Genomic DNA, 19,620 nt, shown 5'->3' with positions numbered 1-19,620 from the left:
TGTGAGACTCATCTGTATGAGAGCCTCCGGCACTCAAAGACGCTGGCACAGACTAAAACTTAGCTCTCTCAATGAATAGCTCTCTATGACAGAGATACACTTAATCTTAAATCATCCTGACAGTTTCCATGCTCTGCTGTGACAGTAGCGGGACCCACTTTAACGCTGACCGTGTCCCACAAACCCATCAGCCTCATTCTTCCTCTTTCCATATTTGACATAATCCCCCATTCATCCCCCACAGTGACAATGTCTGAAGGAGTGCCGTCTGAGGAGAGAAAGGAAAGGACTACAGAAATGGAGAAAAACAGAAAGAAAGAGTGCAGGAGAGAGACAAAGAGAGATAAATTATCATGTTTCAGTCAAGTCTCATGCTTCTGGGCATTTCCAAGCAGGTCCAGCAAAATCAAATGAGTTTATAGCATGCAGGGGCCCAGTCAGTGCAGCAGGGCTATGAAGTGCGTGCCTGGCCGAGTGCTTTCTTCCATTAGGGTAACACAACCCTACTGGGTGTTCCATGGCAACCCTCTAAACACTAATATGAGCATGAAATCAAAGCTGAGGGGGTTTAATCAGTAGCTTCAAATCAGAGATGTTAGGGGCACCGTCACACTGCGGACAACCATTTGTGGGGCAATTAAAAGACAGCATGGAGGCTGTTTCCATGGGGACTGCTGGACTGTGGAGGGATGGAGCATGTGTATGCCACAGAATGTGAGATGATGGTAGTGCGCTGTCACTCATGGACAAGTGCTCTTCAACACTTTGCCTCGGGCAAAGCTGTCAAGCAGTGGGTGGTTGGCCTTTTTGGAAGCATATAGTAGTACTACTAAGCCATTTTTGTCCAGTGCTGTTGTTCAATGTCAATGCCTGTGCGATGAAGCCGTGATAGGCCTGTTATAAAATCCCCCACAGATTTCAAAATGAGCACGCCCAGCTTCAATAGTTTCAGTTTGATTTACTCTCTAAACAGTGTCCTCTTACTGTTCAGTCAGCATAACGCACATGAATGAGCAGCTCTGAGGTGACTGTGCTGGCAGGGGCTGCTTTTAGTTTGTACTGCGTGTATCAGGGAATAGGCTTAATCAGCTGGACTCTTTTATTGTAGTAACAAACTTGAATAAAATTGAATTAAATTTTTAATTAGCGAACTTTAGAGTTTCTGGTAGATGGATTTTGTTCCCTTTCTACAGTGCCAGGCTGGCTGTTTCCCCCCTGTTGCTAGTCATTCTAAGCTAAGCTAACCAGCAGCTTGTGGTAGCTTCATATTTATCTTACAGTTACAAGAATGTCGCCAATCTTCTCATTTCACGAAAGAAAGTGAATATCTATATTTCCCGAAATGTCAAAGTGCGCCTTACACGAAGCACTTCAACAATTTCACACATGAAGGAAGTTTAGTTTTCACGAGGAGTCCTGCTTAATGTGTGAAAACAGCGGTCCTCTGTGGCTCTGAAGGGAGCTTTTCAAAGTCTAAGAGAATAACTGAGATGATGAAATCACACAGAGCTTGAGACTGAAACCTGTTTTTTATGAAAATAAATCCTTTATATCCTTTAAATAAATCCTTTAAATCCTTATTTTTGTCAAAATACACAGTCTTTATGCTGTGCCCGCTGATTGGTGGAGCTTGCTGGGACTGAACATCTGCAAAAACTACACAAGCTCACAGCTCCGTTTCCATCACTTCTGAAATCGAACCCATGCCAAAGGGAAGTTGTAGAGTAAGGAAAGAAGAGAGGAACAGTATGGGGAAGGTAGAACGATAATGGGGTTGGGGGGGGGTAATACAGCAGGAATGAAATATTCATGCATGGATGGCATCCATGTGAATCATGTAGAGCATTATTTCAACCAACATTTCTAAATGATGTCTCTCCCCTGCTGCAGGACGCGCTCCAGCTCCCTGCCCCTGCCCCGAGTGCTCCTTCAAGGATTCACGGTTAAATATGACGGGGTTGTCACTGCAGTTTAGGGGCGAGCGGATAATAATTCCTTGAAATTAAACTGCTCATCCAGTCCCTGACAATGCAGAAGTACAGCGCGGTGATGCGTCCAGAAGTGTGGCGGTCCAGGAGACATGATGGTTTCCAGAAATAGCTGGGTGAGCTTCAAGTGTGAAAAAAAAAAAAACACCACAGTGAGGACAAAGACATGTGTTACATGCTTACTCCCATGCATGATTTAGGTGCAGAACAAGAGGAAGAAATGAAACATTAATACATATATGAGCCATGATTAACTCTGTGTGCATGCACAAACCACATCATGAGTACAGAAGCCATTTTTGTCCACACAAGGAGCTGGAAGATCCTGTTCTGTGTGTGTAAGTAATCAGATCTTGATTTGTGTCAGTGGGTATTAGTCGAATGTGAGCGTACTTTCAGAGTTTTTATGAAGGCGTGTCTATTAGAGGACAACAACCGGGGATGTTTTAGATGAATGAAGAGGATTGTGGAGCAGTGGGAGTAGAGGAATGAAGAGAGGAAGAGGGGGAGGCAATAAAAGAGTTTAGATGAATATATTTCATCTAATTATTTTTCATGTAATTTGATAGATTAATAAATATTCAGGAGATATGCATACTCAGAAGCTAGAGGAAAAAAAAACGTCAGGATATGTGCTCATTCTCCACATGAAGATTACGATCTCAACCAGCTCTTTTAAAGTTACTGTTGAATCTGTAAGATCTAATTACTGTGTAAAACCAGCCTGCACTTCCTGTGCTTGAAAGGCCGTCTGAAGCCACGAGTTAGTCTGAAGACAGGAGAGGATACAGGAGACCAACAGCCTGTAGTGCCGTCATCACGTGCCGATGATGTCAGTAAAGGTGCGAGGACAAATCAAGCTTCTTGGAATAAGTACATGAGCGATGGCACTGCAGCAGAGCAGTGAAATGCAGATTGCCTCCATTAGTATTCATTTCTGCAAATAGCAACTGACTCTGTTCAGCCTGTGTTAGTGACATAATAAGGTGGTAAAAAAAAACAACAAAACAAACAGAAGACAACAGATGGAAATATTGTGTACACTTGACTCTGAGCCATGATGTACAATGGACCAATGCTGCAAGAAGCAATGAGATCCTGTTTATTATATAAATCCTAATCCTAAAAGACTACCAAACGTCTATGACCCCACTACTGTGCTTTTTATGTAGGTTAACAATTCATAGTTTACCAAGATTGTTAAGCCTGCTACCTTTAAAGATCATATTTTACCAGGAGGAGGAAGACGAGATCAAGTGACTTTAATATCCAATAAAGAAAAAAGTTATTCTTGGTTTCAACTCAGAGCTTCTGTCTCAAATTACCCCATCTCTCAAAAGTCTTATGGAGCGAGTGCTCAACTTTAAATCTCGAGAAAGATCACTCAAAATTAAATTATTTAGCACAAACCCTTTGTCAAGAGATATTCGGTCTTTCAGTGGCATCGAATGGAATCAAAGCATGCCGCAGCTCTTCAATTGTACGGACCAACCGTGAACCCATTTCTGTGAAGTGCAGCTCTGCAGCCATAAGACCTAATGCTTCTGATAAGATTGGGAAGGTTATTCATGTGTGAAGTACAAAGAGATGCCGAGCTGTCACTGGCATCCCATTATCTGTCATCATCTACAGCGACCTCAATCTCCGCAGTGGAGTGTATATGTGAGATTTGGGCTAATGGATGATGCGAAAGACACTGCACCTGTCTGAGTACATCAGGATCACCATCACCCTTACTCACATGTGGTTCTTCTCACCAGGATTTGGACTGCGTGGAATGGGTGCTAACAGGAGACTGAAAATACAGACGGAATACAGCGTGTACTTCAATCCGCTGACATGATGGAGAGTGATGACGGGGAAAAGAACATGATCTCATTCATGGATGGAAGCGTGCACAGCACATACATGCGACCGCAAATGTATTTGCAGGGGGCGCAGGGGCACTTCATACAAACCGTACTGCATCTGCAAAACACGGAGGCATGTGCAAAAGCATCACATTCACGCACCGCGACGCCGTTGGTTGCATTGAGCAAAGTGCGATTGCACATCGTAAGCACTGTTAGTCTGCTGAGAATCTGTCCTTGCACACAAACACTTGTTTTTAATATCACACTGGTGTACTCTGAGGAACAGAGATTTATTCCATTTATTCCAACACTTCTTCAGCATTGTGTTGCAACATTATCAATCCCTCTCTTTCTCCTCCCTTCAATTACATTGCCCCCCCCCCCCAAAAGCTGCTGTGTTATATTTCTTAAACATCTGCATCAATGCGACTGCAAGCTGTTTTATGCGGTTCAGTTTTTGTCTCTCTCCTGCCTTGTTGTCCTTGGACATCTTTTGCTCACAATCATGTATTTTCTCACCTCTTGAGTTGGGGTCAGCCCCGTGTCTCTAACCTCTGGATGTACCCTCAGTGACCAGGGTTAAATACCAGGAATTTCTGAGAAATTTTAGCCAAAATTGATTCCTGTTTACGAGTAAAAATGGCTGCTTGAACCATGGAACATTAAGCCTTGTGTGTCCTGTTGATCTGCGTGTGCCTGTCTGTTGGTGTACTTAAGACTGAAGAGTATGTGCACGGATCAAAGACACCTTCTCCAAATTTAAAGCCATGTCATGAAATCAGTTCAATTCAGCTTTTGATACAACTTATGGTTGAAACTTTTCAGCAACAGCCATTCAATGGATTTACATTCTGTAATTACCTTTTGATATCATAGATATTGTTTAGTGGCGGAGTCCGCCATTTCCACACTAGCTTCAAATTGCCACACGAGGGATCCACAGGAACTGATGCATGTATGTAATCCAGCCTTACCACTTACTACTAAAACAGCCACATAACAAAATGGCTGCATTGTACTGTTTTACTTCACTGCCACTGCACACAGTAATAACCTCCGCTCAGCACTATAAAAACGACCGAATGCTCCAGTGTACCCATACATATACTTGTCATTGTGTTTCCACTTTGAAAATGTACCTGTGAAAGAAATTTTTTGTTCTACTAAAAATAAGACCACATTCTAATGAATGAATGAATGAATGAATACCATCAGCCAATTAGAAAACACATCTTATGATTAATCATCTGCAGGTCTGTGTTCAAAATGAAAATCCTTTAACCTTCAACCCTTGACAGGAGAGTGACAAAGGAACACTGCACTACTTTTACAGACATTTTCCACTTCCCACTCATTCACTCATCCGTTTTATCACCTCGATTCACGACAGAGCTCTTAATAATTTTCCGGACAGAACTCGTGTGAATGCAAGTGAAATCCACAGTTCCACACAGAAAGCCACAGATCTAGTCCAGCGGCCACATGCAAAGATGTAAGAATTGAGGGTGGCGAGCTGGGATGCACCCCTGTTGTGAATGCAGATTGAGCATTGGCATTTGTCAGTGATCTCTGAGGTGCCGAATGAAGCATGGCAGTCCACCAGCCACGCAGGACCCCTGAGGTGTCTCTCCTCTCTGCCCGACTGAAAAATGGATCAAAGCTAAGCAGCAGAAATGACAACCACTGTTCGGTCTAATCTCATTTCACCAGGGTTCCTGCAGACTGGAGCAAGTCAAATTCAAGGACTTTCAAGTAGCTGTTCAAGCACGCGTTTTTATTTTCAAGGATGAATCGTTTTCTCCATAACCATCTATCTGTTGCAACTTTGCAAATTCATAAATGGAGCTATGAATCAAGATCAGTCTCAATGACCAGTGAATGAATAACACGAGTAATATGTTTCCTAAAATAATTTATTATTTTTTCAAGAATCAAGCTAAGAAATGTCTGATTATCCTAGTACTTAAATTTCTGAGTGCCAAACTCAAGTACTTGAGGCACCTCAAGCACCTTGTAGGAACCCTGTTCCACAGGAATGAGTGACTTCTGCCAAAAACAAAAGACTGGCAACAGGAAGGCACAAACACACTCTCTCTCGCTTTGTCTCTGTCTACGTCTCTTGCTGAGATCACAGTATAGTCAATCAGGATGATGCAACAGCTGCCTCGAGGCCACCAGGAAAACGGTACACGGAGCAGGCAGCTCAGCTCTGAACCCAACTACAGAGAGAGTGAACGAGAGGAGTTGGTTAAGGTGACAGGGAAAAGAAAATGTGACAGAGGGAACAAGAGCCTGTTTGATGATGCAAAATATCAAAATGGCGTGGTGATGCAATCCTGTGCTGGCTTGGGTGGGGTGATTATTATCGCGAGCACTTAGATCAGAGCTGTGATTGTGTTCCAGGCAGAGTGGGAACTGTGCAGACTGTGGTAAATTATACTTCTGTATGGATAACAGGCCCACAGATAGTTAGAGCAGATAGAGACACTTTAATGTGCAGAGAAGAAAACAACACGTACCTTCCTTCCATGAATAGAATCCCTATCAGTTTCTCTTTGGGTTTCTCTCTGAGCCTTTTCTCTCTCTGTGTGATGACCTGGATTGTACATTTATTTTCTGGTTTGTACATCATCTCTCCTCTTATCACACATTTTCCTCATTTCCCTTTTCATCGCAGAATGGGGAACAGAACTCAAAGGGCAGAGGCGAGAAAGCCTTCACCCAGGCACATATGCTCCCATGGCAGCCAGTGTCACAGCAACCAACGCCCCCCCCCCTCCCACCATGGAGCCCACCCTGCCATCTGCCTCATTAACCTGAGTTAGGAGCATACTGGCCTGGACTGACTGTATGTGTGTGTAGGTCTGTGTTTGGAATCAAAAGGGAGATAGGGCATGCAGCAAAGTAAAAAAACAGGATGGACAGCAAAGAAGATTGAAAGGCAAAAGCTTAAGAGAGACACTGAGAGACAGACAGACAGAAAGGCATTGATCCATGTCTGTGCAATTGTGCATGAATGTGAGAGCTTTCTTTTGGGGATAGTGTGAGGTCATGGTTCCTCCGGGTGTGGCATAGCGCAGTTTAATGTCAGTCCGCTGACATTATGGCTGAGGATGTGAGGATGCTGACAGGACACCTCTGTGACATCCAGATAAACATGTACAGGGTGTCCAAAATATGCTCCGAGGTCAAAAATAGGACAAATACAAAAACCACTCACCACTGGATCATAATGTTCAACGATGTTTGAACATTAGTGACTATAATTACTGGGTTGCCACCAGAAAGCAGGGGTGGTGTTGCTGAATGAATGCAGCTGATGGCCTGACCGCTAACATGCCAGTACAAGCCAGTCAGTGATGACTGAATTAATTGTTTAACTGTCTCAAAATCACAAACCTGTAATAGTAAGTGCTGTAGTGGAATAGAATACAGACAGTAAACCTCCAGAACACGGCTTATCTTTTCAGAAAGATGGATAAAACAAACGAAAAGAGACTGCACTCCAGAAACAAGTGGAGCAGAGACTAGCCTGGATGTGAATTCATGACTCTATATTCCTCTAAGCTTCTTTTCATTTTCTCTGCACTGTTCTGTTTACTCTTCCTTCGGAATTTCTGTTCTCCAGTTTGTACACCTGAGTACAGCTTTTCCGAGGATTTGTCATAATTTCGTTCAATAGTTGCTGAAGGAGAAAAAAAGCTCTCAGAGCTACAGGACTTGCTAACCGTTAGCTAGCAAGTTATTTAGATCGGTCACTAATGTGATGATAAGATCACATGTTTTTTCAAAAGATGTTAGGTGTGCTTCTGTCTCAAAACAGTTTCAGCCAATATTTATTTGTTAAATACAAATGGATGATCAGTGTATGCTGCATGGACACACAGCTTCATTTGTCACCAGTTCGATTCCAGACGGCAACCTTTGCATGTCATACTCATTTCTCTTCCCCCCCCCTTCATTGTCTCTATCCAGCAGAGACAATTTTTTTTCTAGGGGTCGCTGTCAATATCTACTGAGAGTTACATGTCTGTACAGTAAACATGAAGCTACAGCTAGCAGCCAGTTAGCTTAACTTGACATAAAGACTGGAAACCGGGAGAGACGGATAGTCTGGTCAAAATTCCACCTATCAGCACCTCTCAAGCTCACGTAATGAGTTTTTATTTATCAAGCATCAGTCGAGGTATTACTTGTGAGATTACGACATATTTGCTGCTTCCCGCTAAACTGAGCTTGCTAAATGTTTTTCGCAACATCGTCTTAACTCCAGTGTGGAGGTAGTGTGGGTGTGACCTGGAATCCACCTGGATGAGAACAAAACTGAAAGCTCTGTATGAACATAAGTATTCATTTCTTTCAGCGTGTGCCTTTTATCTCAGTATGAGTTCAGTCACATACAAGACTCCTTCCCCTCTGTATCTGAGGAAGAGAGCAGGAAGTGGGACAGAAAAACAGACTTTTGATGTCTTCCTGCGCGAGTCTGTTTGATTATCACTCTAGCCACCTATCGCAGAGCAGACAAGCTGAGAAGCTCCATCAGTTCACAGACAAGATGTGTTAATTGGGAGGTGAGGCAAACAGGTGTGAGGAGAGGTCAATAAGGGCAAGGCAATAAAGAGATTGAAAAGGTCGAGGAGGTGCTGATGAGAGTGGAAACAATCTAGTAAAAGAACCCAGTGATGGCGGTAGGAGGAAACATGAAATACAACTGCTGTCAGGCTGAAGTGGTGTCAATACGGGAGATTTCCAGCTAAACAAAAAAGGCTAGACGAAACACAGATGAGGCTGAAAGTGCTTAGAGATGGGAGGAATGGTGATGAACAGAACATGACGGGAGAAAGGTCAGTGTGGATGGGATGTAGCGGTGTGAAGAATGAGGAAGGTTGTGGAGAGAGAACAAGCAGCAGAGGTTAAAGAGAGAAAGACAAAGACAAAAAAAAAAATCAAGGCTGATCAAAGGGAGGATTTACAGAGAAGCATGAATACACATTTGCGCATGCACTGTGAGATTGAATCTGTGCTAGATAAGTTAATTTATCCGGGACTTAACTGGCTTACAAGCTCCATTAGGCAAACTTTCAACATGCCCTTAAAATGAACCAAACACCAAAGTGTGCTGCTGTGTGGGGAATTTTCAGCATTATTGCAGATACAGCAGTTGCCTTGGGGTAAAATCCAACAGTATTCTACTGGCATTAATCTATTCACAAAAAAGTAGATGGATTTTCAAAGTTAATTTGTTTGACTTCTCTACACACAAATATGATTGCAAAGTACAGTTTCAGCCAACGACCATTGAGAGGGTGCTTTTCTCTACAATCAAGGACGCACATTTCGAACTTTACTTTGATTTTTGAGAGGCAAACCTGCTAATGTTGTCGCTATAAATGGAAAACTTTGACAGGCGTAGTAACAGTACCAATGTGACACGTGAATTAGCCTGGTGGGAAGCCAGTGCTGAGTTTCTCTTTAACATCAGATGAAGGCTTAGACTCATTGCCAGTTTACGGGTTCATCTGGCTGAAAATACTGCCCTCAGTGTAAGGCAATACCCTTCAACAGCACTTCAAACTACAGCTGCCAAGCTGATCAGAAAGCAGAATCATTTTAACCTTCATAATGGTTGGATTTATTGCAGGGCTGTTGCATGAGCCTGTGTTAGCTTCTACGTGTACCTAATAAACCCTTAATGTTGGAGTCCCTTTCAAAACCAATAGTACGAACTCAAAGTAGAAATGATGTTTTTCCTTTCCTTGACATTTTGGACCAATGATTTAGACTCTTACACCCACTAAGGTATTGGGTATAACTGAGATGACAAGCGTCTCAAAATAATACAAATGTCCACCAACTGCGCTAACTAGGAAGATCAGACACATTCAGTGAAGTGTAAGTTACAGAGAGGCACATCTGCACACATGCTACAAATGCGATGAACGCACTGAGGTGGGAGGATGTCAGGTTGCTTTCTCTTCTGTTTCAGTCTTCAAGCAGTGGATTGGCTCCTTGTGCTGAAACTCCAAAAGGTGATTGATGACTTTAATTAGATGTTGGGACCCTACTGGGAGCTGACAGAGAGCTCGAGTGCCCTCTTTCGGGCTTGGATGCCTCTGGCTCCGACCCAAATACACTGGTGGCTGATTACCTAAAGTGATTCAGCTAGGCAGGGTCGGCCTATTTATATGGCCAGTCTAATAATTAGGCCCAACCTCTGACGTGCAGTTACACTAACTTTTAGGACTTGCCTCTCTGCCTTTCTTCAACTCAATGCTACAAAGAGCTGACGTTAAAAATCTAATTTTCTAAAATACAGTGGTACACACAATCATGCTGCTTGGCACAGAATGGTATGACAGATCTGAACCTCTTACTTAAAACCACATAAAAGGTCACAACTCTCTTTGTATTGATGAACACTGGCATTTTGCTGTGCAGCCGCTTTATCAGCAAACACAAAGCTTTGACTTGCTGCTGCAGCGGACAAAAAGAGATCCGGCTCCTCGGGAACCAGAGGCAAAGCACATTTGCACCAGACTGGTGCTATCACAGGGAGTTACTGCTGTGATTTACCTTGCTGCTTGTTACACACACCAAAGCCTCTGTCAGCCCAGGTTAGGGCAGGCCAGCTGGTGTAAGTAATGTGCTCTGACCCAGATCAACTTAGAAAGTAATTTACCATGTGCTAGGGCAGCTTTAAAGGTCTATATGGTTTGGATTAGGGAGTGTAGCTTGGTGCTAAGGAGGGCGACTGCTGTATATTTCAATATGTTAGACAATATTAAAGTGATGGTGCAGGATTTTAATTAAAAAGTGCAAGAAACAAAACATGTAACCAAATTATTGGGGAAGGGATTAAGGCTGATCTCATAATTCATTGCATTAAAAGTAAGGCCCTCGTCTGCATTATTAATTAAAATAAAAATCCTTCCCCAATTTCTCAAGACAATATTTTAATTACAAACATAAGAAAAAACATCCAGCAGCTCCCTTTTTTTTTGGAGAAAGGAGCTGCTAAATAAACTGTTGAAGTTTTTTAATGTTATTTCTCCCAAGGGAAAAATGAAATAAAAAGATCAATCTAAGTTAGTCAGAAGTGAAAAAACCCATCAACCACTCTTGCAAAGATTTTACACAACCCCTCCCTTCAACTAAATTTAATAAAATGAACCCTCTGCCTTTTCTGATTCCAATCCTCTCTAATAATTTCATGAAGTTGCTAAATCAATACTACACTTGCACAGTGTATCAACTACATTAGCAATGTGAACCTGTCAAATGACTGATCGCACACACTGTTTTGGTCTGCCATGAGAGTAAGTATAGTCACTTGCTAATATAACTTATTTTCCGGGGGTCCTATTGTGACTGTGAGACAAACCGTACATGTGGTCCCTCACTCTAATGACCCACTACCATTCTCCTTACCATCAGCTGCTGCACTCCGACAGGATCTGTGTCTGTTTAGTGGTGCAGTTGGAGGATATTCCTGTCTTTGCAGTAGGTGCAGGCTGTGGTTTTGTCTGTGCATGTAATCCGGTCGGGTTATTTGTCTGCTTTGTGTTGTGGCTGTAGGCTGGTTCTGTCTGTGGTGTCCTGTGTGCTTTTGTTTTCTGAGGTCTGTTGGGGATGTAAGCTGTTAAGGTCTGTGTCAGTGCTCAGAGTCAGTGCCAGGTGTTATGCATTTCACGCTCACTGCCTTCCGTCTCACTTGGGGCTTAAAAGCTACCCTCACACACACACACACACACACACACGTCACACACACACAAAAAACAGTCCATGCCCCCCTCCAAATTGCCTTCCTTTGTGCTCATTGTCTCTTTTTCTCACCTATCATCTCCAGGTTTTTCTTTTCAGACGGCATCTGCTGCCTGCAATTATCGCTCTGTCTTGACTCCAACTTTTGCACCGTTTCATTCTCTTGCTTTCTCTATTATTTGTCTCTTTGACTGTTCTTCTGTCTGCTTCGCTTCTATCTCTTTCTTCCTCTAATGACCTGTCTGCCCATCGCCATTACAAGTCTGTGTTGTCCAAGTTGATTCTTGCCTCTGTTTTTCTCTCCACACACATGCACGCACGCACGCACGCACGCACACCTGCCTGTCAAGGATGGAGGGGGTTACCACCATGCAGCTTGCCAATCTGCTCACTATATCAGTGGTGCAGCAAACACACCAGAGATGATTCATCGCAAGATTGCAAAAACTCGCAAATCACACGAAGTAGAAAGCGAACAATGCTCTCTCATATGCTCTCACAGCATGTGAAAGCACATACAGAAAACAATTCAAACACACCACCACAACTTTAACAACTTCTTACTTTCTATTGCAGCTCGTTCATTTTACTTCACTCTCCCTTTTCAATATAAAGACGCTCACACACGCTTTTCTCATGCACCTCAAAGATACTCTTACCGTGATGGTGGGGATGGCTGTGACGAGCGAGTAGATGAGCACAGGGGGGATCTTGCTGGTGTCGTCCGGACCGGGGTAGGGCTTGGAGAAGGTCTTGTCATAGCAGAAGAAGCCCTGGATGTGAACGGGGAAGGTGTCCGTGTACTCGAAGTAGTAAGCCAGCAGCACCGTCCCAGCCATGATCACCAGCTGGAAATAGAACATTATCCCTCCGTTAGGAAGAGCGAGGACAAGAGGTGAAGAAGAGGACAGAGAGGCGGAGGAGGTGGAAGAGGAGGAGGAGGAGAGGAAGAGGGGAGAGTCAAGTCCCTGTTCCCCTCAGCCACGGGGAGATGCATAGGAAATACGGAGCGAGGGAGCGAGCGAGAGAGAGAGAGAGAGAGAGAGAGAGAGATACCAAGACAAGACAGAAAAAAGGAAATCTGCAGGAGGAGGAAAAAAAACAGAATAAAAGAGGGTTCCGTGGCAGCACAAGCAGCAAAAACAAAGAATTGCAAAGAGCGCGAGCGAGAGAATGAGAGCAATGAGAGAGAGAGAGAGAGAGAGAGAGAGAGAGAGAGAGGGGGGAGAAGGGAGGGAGGTGGGAGGCAGAGAACGAGGGAGCAGCGTTTATGCTGCCAGCACTCATGAAATCTACTACAGTTGAGTTGTGAGTGTATATGTAGATACTGTGTGTGTGTGTGTGTGTGTGTGTGTGTGTGTGTGTATAGAATACATGAATGTGTTTGATGAGAGCAGGTGCACAGGAGAGTGAAGTGATTGTTCAGACATGTGTTTCTCTCCATCAGCTGACATTTCTGCTAAAAAGTTGAATTCTAAAATACTTCTAGAAGCTTCGACGCTCTCATGTCTGAAATGAGAAACAATGACCCGTAAACATGGGACATGTTTTTGGATGAGGTAAAGATCAGTGAAATGGAATGAAATCATGTCTGATTACAGCTTTCAATTAGGGATAAGTGCACATGAGGCAGTAAACAACACTTGAGAAGGTGGTGTTAAACATGACGCCAGGAGCGGGGTCCACTCGACACGACCTGCTCAGCGCCAAATGTTTGGGAGGCGAAATTAGCAACTAGCAGGCGAACACGTTGGAGCAGGGAGCCGCTAAAGCAGCCAGACATGTTTCTCATGAGTTGATGGAGACTGTCAATAACAACACAACTCCAAACGAATGCTGATGCTGCTCTGCTTTCCAACAAGTTGAAACTTTAAAGGTGAAACTGTCTGTCATGTGTTTACAGCTGCTTATGGCCAAAAAGAAAATCAGTAACAGCAGGTTTAAAGCATCATGAAATGGACTACATATACATACATAAGTATCATACATAAATATCTGCATATATTGCTTTGCTTTGCTTTATATTATTATTATTATTATTTTTCTTTGTTCTAGTCTAAAAATTCAAATACTTGGATGTAGCATGAAGGGGCTACAGCTTAAATTTCGGATACAATTCTTTGAAAATATGCTCCTCATATTTGTAACACGCCACAAAAAACACACTTAATAAGTCCATTAAAGATCCAATGCAAACATGTTTGACTGTGGTGACTACGATGAAAATAAAACCCATCAGAAATGCATGCACTCAAGGTGTAAATAGTTTTTCCTTGTGTTAAAACAATATTAATAGATCTTTCAGGCCACTTGGCCACCAATATAAGGCTTTTTAGCTGCTTCACTATGTCCACCAGCTAGTCACTGACTTTGTATATCTGTTGTTTGATGCTGAACAAGTACAGCTGCTTGTAACGAAACACTTAAGTTGAAGGCAAAACTATGAGCTGAAAGAGGCCAAAATGCAGAGGGGAACGTGATTAATGCAGCTTTAATGTTAAATCCATTGTCATTTTCTTTTTTTTTTATCCCAGTGTTCTTTTGAATGGCTTTTGAGACAACAGCACTCAGTATCTGCAAACACATGTTCTATTGCGGGAAATTTAAGAATGGATGGAGGAGCGTTGCACTTGAGGACAGAGAGGACAGAGAGGAGAGGCTGAGAGTGGCAGTCTGAAGCCCTCTGGGATGTTCAGCTCAAAGTCACAGTCACATCCCTCTGACCAGAGACACGGCGCCACCCACAGCTGTGGCACAGACACTCAAAGCAGTATGCACTAAAACATACATGTACCACGCATACTGTAAGTACAAGAGTAACCAAACACCCACCAACACATCCAGAAAGAAACATGCACATCTATACATGTCGCACACACACGCACACACTCGCTCCGTTCCTTTATTTGTATCAAATCAGCCTTCGTCTGTGCCTCCCTTGAGGAAGATGTGTTTTGCTATCCGCGGTTGTCATGGTGAAGAAATGACTTATAATATTGTGAATTTTTCATGTTTCTGCATCAAAAATTTGATTGAACAGCTGTTTTTTCCAAAAGTGGTGTTTGTATTACACGTTGCACCAAACGTTGAACAGAAATCAGACCAGCAGTTATCGCCTGTAACTCTATTTGTCTGGGTGCATTTTTTTGTGTATGTGCGTGTAGGAGGTGAGGGGCTGCACACACACCTGATGGAGCCTCTTTGGTGGGTTTGCCTTGGGCGAGAGGGGGTGTTTGATATGTGTGACTCATGACGCTTTCCCTTGTTTTCCTGTTTGATGCCGTAGTGCTCCTGCCCTGCATTTACCCGGCGTATTGTGGCTGGCTCTGACTCATTCCTGTGACTGCTAAACTGAAGGAACACCAGTAATTCACAACGCCGCCTTAAAATCAGCAGCATACTTACAGTTGAGCTGTTAACTTGCCTCCTCAATTCCCTCTGAGCACCATGAAAAGGGCAAAAATCCGAGAACGGCGGAGTTGCGATTTTGCCTGGAGGCTCCTGAAAATTCGCAGGTCAGAGTTCATATTGTTGAACCTTAACCTGCGAATCCGCATGTCCGGCTGGTAGAAGCGCTGCTTTTTTTGGTGAGTCATCTTCTGTGATTCTGGCTTTCTCTCATCACCCCATTTAAGAGCACACTGTGCTGGGAAACTGCATGAAGTAGCATGAACTCAAAAGTAATGTACCATAAGACTGTGTGCATTTATGCAGCTTTAAAAGAAGGAAAAATGGGGCTGAGCCACTTTCAGCATACCTAATATGAATACCTGCATAGCTACAAACTCACGTTTCCTCAAACTCGCAATCGTACAGATTAGCCAGCTGCCGGCAAGTTGTTTGGCTGTGCCTGTTAGGTGGCTGACAGTGGCTCTTTCACACCCTGACAGCTTCCATACACTCCCCTGCTCCCTCTTTAGCGCTCCTTCACACTCTTCTGCCCACTATCACCAAGAGACTCCTGTATTCTTTCCGTGCCCTTTTTCTTTCTTGACCTCTCATCAAAAAGAGCTGCTGTTAATAGAAAAGGGGACAGATTTCACAGTAAAGAATCCTTCCTTAGCTGACTTATATTAGCGTGGAGATGGAAAGGCAGATCAATAGCAAAGAAAAGAGCTTGTCAAGATGAAAGGTCACATTACGACAGTTCACGTTGGGGGCTGTCACAGGGAGACACGAGACTGCGTGTTACCAGCACGAAGAGTGTGTGGAGACTGACGAGTGTCTTCTTCTATCCTTCTTAAGATGTCATTATCTTCCTCCGAGCCTGCCTTCATATCGCCGCTTTGAAAATATACTTAATACCTGTCAGATTATCAAGCCATTACCGCACTTCGTTACATACTGACATAAAAGCGACTCAATTATTTCAGGTATCAGGATATTCTGGACGAGCACCAGCTCCTTCCACGTGCGGTGGATACGTGCAACAAGTCTTACAGGAAATCCGTCCTTCGTTGATTTTTGTGCGGCCGTATGAGAAGTGCTCATCGGAGATAAGAGGAGGGATTATCTGGTCTTCATGACTGATCTGTTACAGCTGTATGAATGGGAACAGTCTCTAACCCTAATCCACTACAGTTACACTTGTAGGACAAGTTACAATTACTTATTAAAGCTGCAGTAGGTAAGATGGAGAAGAGAGCAGACTTAGCGTGAAAATTAGAACCAACACAAGTTCCTCGTCTCTCCCCCGCCCTGCCTCCAAGCCCCTCCTCCCTGCGGCGTCTGCGCGGCTGCCGTGACAACCAATTACGTTAGGCTTAGCATCGGAAACAAGCTAACTCTGCGCAGCCGCTACATCACAGTCGCTAACATATCGTACGCGCTGCAGAGTGTTACTGTAACAATCACCATATTAGCTTTCTGTTTATTTGTCTTAGCCGTATGTGCTGTTGTTGGCAGTGGCGGTGTGGGCAGTTTGTCCTTTGCGGGTTGCTGTTGCTCCGTCATAGCTTTCACTCGCCTCCTGACGCCGCTCACAGAGCTGTTTGACTGAGTGGCAGCCGGCAGCATGAGCGGAGGGAGGGGGCGGTTCGCAGCGTGTTAGTAATGATTGACAGATGTCAGACACTCCCTCAGATGCTCCTCTGGCTCTGATTGGTTGATTTGTGCCGGGCGCAGTGGATTCTTGCAAATCGCAGTAGGAGCAGTAGGTGGGACCAATGGAGCCGTTTTTTTTCACAGATTACATGTTTCATGTACTGCTGTCTGGGCATAGGGGTAGTTGTAGCAAATATGACAAAAAATTACTTTTATACAAGTTACCTACTGCAGTTTTACATAACATTCTGCATATTAAATATGATGCTTTCTGAAGCCCCCCTGACCCCAAATTTCACTATGCTAACTGCACTCAAGACTCACGGAGCTGGCCATAGCTAAATTAGCTACCTAGCTGCAGCTGATGAAAGTTGATGAAGCGACAAATGCTGCTGTCTTCCTCTGTTTGAAATCAAGGACTCAGTGTTTTAAAAATGACAAAGAATTTTGATGCAGACATCTGTCACTGTCTAAACTGCACATGTGCTATAAAGTTTAGCAGGATGGGTTTGGTTTAGTATCATTAATTCTTTCTGTTCACACATACACATACACTAAACGCACCAGTACATACAGTTTTTTCCTTTTTTCTTTTCCCGTTTACATTTATATCTGTTTATGGGAAACGCCGCATCCTGTTGGGTGTTACAGTTACTGTGTCCCATTACCAGTGAGTCTAAATGATCTCATTTAGTTCAATGTGAACATACCAGAGAAGTGATGGGAAAAACATGCGAGAGCCACAGCTTGTTTCGTGTGATACAGCAAAGAAACACAAGTCTTAAAACCTCACAACAGACAGCCCAAGTCAGAAAAAATTACCTCAATTTGCACGTTATCTCTCTCTGAAAGGGCACAGTATTCAGCGGGTACTCACCCTCAGAGCACCATCACATTCCCACCGGCACTACGGATGAGGCTCTGCCCTTTTCTGAGATGACTATCCTGTTTTACCTGATATCTACAGGTATGACAATAGAAATGTCACTGTGTGTTTCTCTTTCAACTGCTCCATGCCCCCGCTTGCCTTAAAAAACACTGTTCAAAGACCCAGCCTATCCTACCCCCCCCCAGGTCTCAGCTGTTTCTGTCATTCCTCATTTCTCACTCATCCCTCTAACACTTCTTCCATTTTTGTGACATCAAGAGGTAGCGAGGGTTTACAACAGCAGTGACATCCAGACGACTGGAAACATGGCACAGATAGATGGAAAGCGTTTTGGGAAGGCTGTGGGAACGAGTCCAGGGAACAGCAACAGCCGACGGCGTGTGAAGGACCTACCGCAGCGAGCTCAGTGCAACTCTTGAAATATAAACACTGTCCCTCCCTCCCTTAATCCAGGTAACAAACATGACATCCTTGCACAAATCTTAATCTTTTTCCTCACAAACAGGGATGGACAGCTTTACGAGGTCAGCCATACTTGATGATCTGCATTAATAGTTTATTAATAGGACGTCTCTGTGTTGATGAACGTGTATCTAAATATAGTGCTGTGTCTATTAGCTGGGTGAATGTTAGATGTATGTGTACATAGCAGAAAGCTCCACCTTTCTATTACTACTACTACTACTACGACTTATGATCCTGTTCTAAATGCACATACTATTTTAGATTATTTGCATCTTTATGCATGTTTTCTTACCAAAAATGCATATTTGAAATGTTGCCAACACAGCACAGACAGTAGTCTGAAGCCCAAATGATACTTTCCACTGTGAGGGTCAGCCAACAATTTCTTTTGCTGCCATGACTGCAACGATCATTGTTTTCAGAGGGCACCATTAACGCTGCACAGAGCCCCAGTCGTCATTAACAGTTTTATTGTGATGACACACAAGGTGTGCCTTTCTACTGGTTAAACAGAGCAGGGCGAGTGAACTAGGAAGCTTGTCTGTCCAGCTAATGGCTGCAGATTAAGGACAATGGATACTGCATTCCAAGATGGAGCCCAATTCATTCCATGAAAAGCAGAAAAGTTTTTCAGCCTTTGGTGCTTCTGAGCCCAAAGAGCCTTTTCTGGCCCGTTAAGAGCATTAAGTGCATATTAATGGCGTCCTCTGGCTCAGTCAGCTGTCTTCCTCCTGGCTCCACAACCATGAATTGGATGAAATAATTTACTGATATGACTTATCTAAGATTTAATTGTACAAAATAGATCAAATCCAGGTTATACAAAGAGCCATTTTGGGGTATTTCTGACAGCCGTCCCCTTTGCTATGACTGTACAGCAAAAAGTCTTGTTAGGCCTGTCGGCATCACATGATCCTGCAGTACAGGAGTATATTTATGTATATGTATGTATGTATGAGGTAATTTTACTGTCTTTCCTCGTTATATTCAATCTTTAATAATTCATGTTTAATAGTAGTATTTCAGAAGGTTTATTGCATTAATATTGTGATCATGTTTTCATGATATGCGCTTCCCATGTTCATGTAGCATACATTTTGCCACTTGTTTATCTCCGTAAAGGGCAGCACAGCTACCCTCAGTTTATTATTGTGTGGACTATGCACATCTACAAACTGATAAAGGCATCAATAAATTGTAAAAAATGGCACAAAAAAAAGTATTGCCCTGATAATGCATTGAGTTCGGTGAATTTGGGGGACTTGCAAGAGACAGCTTTAAAAAGAATGGTCAAAACAGATGCAGCAGAGGTTGAAATATCCTGACTTTTATGGTTCAAGCTACAACAACTCTGGATGCCATCTGCTTCTTCTTGCAAAATTGCCCCAATTATTGAGAGATTTAGCTCAGTTTGTGCTGGAGGTACACTGCCCTCTTCCTGCTCTGTGCTGTAAATCAATCAAAGTACCACAGAAGCTAAACCAGAGGCACAGAATGCAGCGATGTAGCTGCCAGCTGTTTTAACTATCATCTCATTTGATCACTGGCCTTTAAAGACAGCCTCAAAATAAAAATAACAAAGATTTAAGTTCTTATGAAGGACTGATTATTGAAGGATCAT

General features: G+C 43.3%; 1 protein-coding gene across 6 annotated transcripts in view; it reads right to left on the bottom strand.

The window, feature by feature from the left end:
* Positions 1–19,620, bottom strand: part of plppr2a (phospholipid phosphatase related 2a) — a 44,775-nt gene that overhangs the window by 8,193 nt on the left and 16,962 nt on the right. For 4 of the 6 annotated variants that reach the window (XM_076752181.1, XM_076752182.1, XM_076752180.1 and 1 more), the window contains exon 3: positions 12,262–12,450. In XM_076752181.1, coding sequence (XP_076608296.1) covers positions 12,262–12,450 — 189 coding nt within the window. Of the gene's footprint in view, positions 1–12,261; positions 12,777–19,620 lie in introns of those variants that run through there. The other 2 variants (XM_076752185.1, XM_076752183.1) reach the window with 1 other exon arrangement.

This window comes from Chaetodon auriga, chromosome 16 (genome assembly GCF_051107435.1).
Source record: "Chaetodon auriga isolate fChaAug3 chromosome 16, fChaAug3.hap1, whole genome shotgun sequence".
In the NCBI taxonomy this organism is placed as follows: Eukaryota; Metazoa; Chordata; class Actinopteri; order Chaetodontiformes; family Chaetodontidae; genus Chaetodon; species Chaetodon auriga.
Note: the sequence above shows the minus strand (reverse complement) of the source record. Positions and strands in the feature narration are given on the sequence as shown.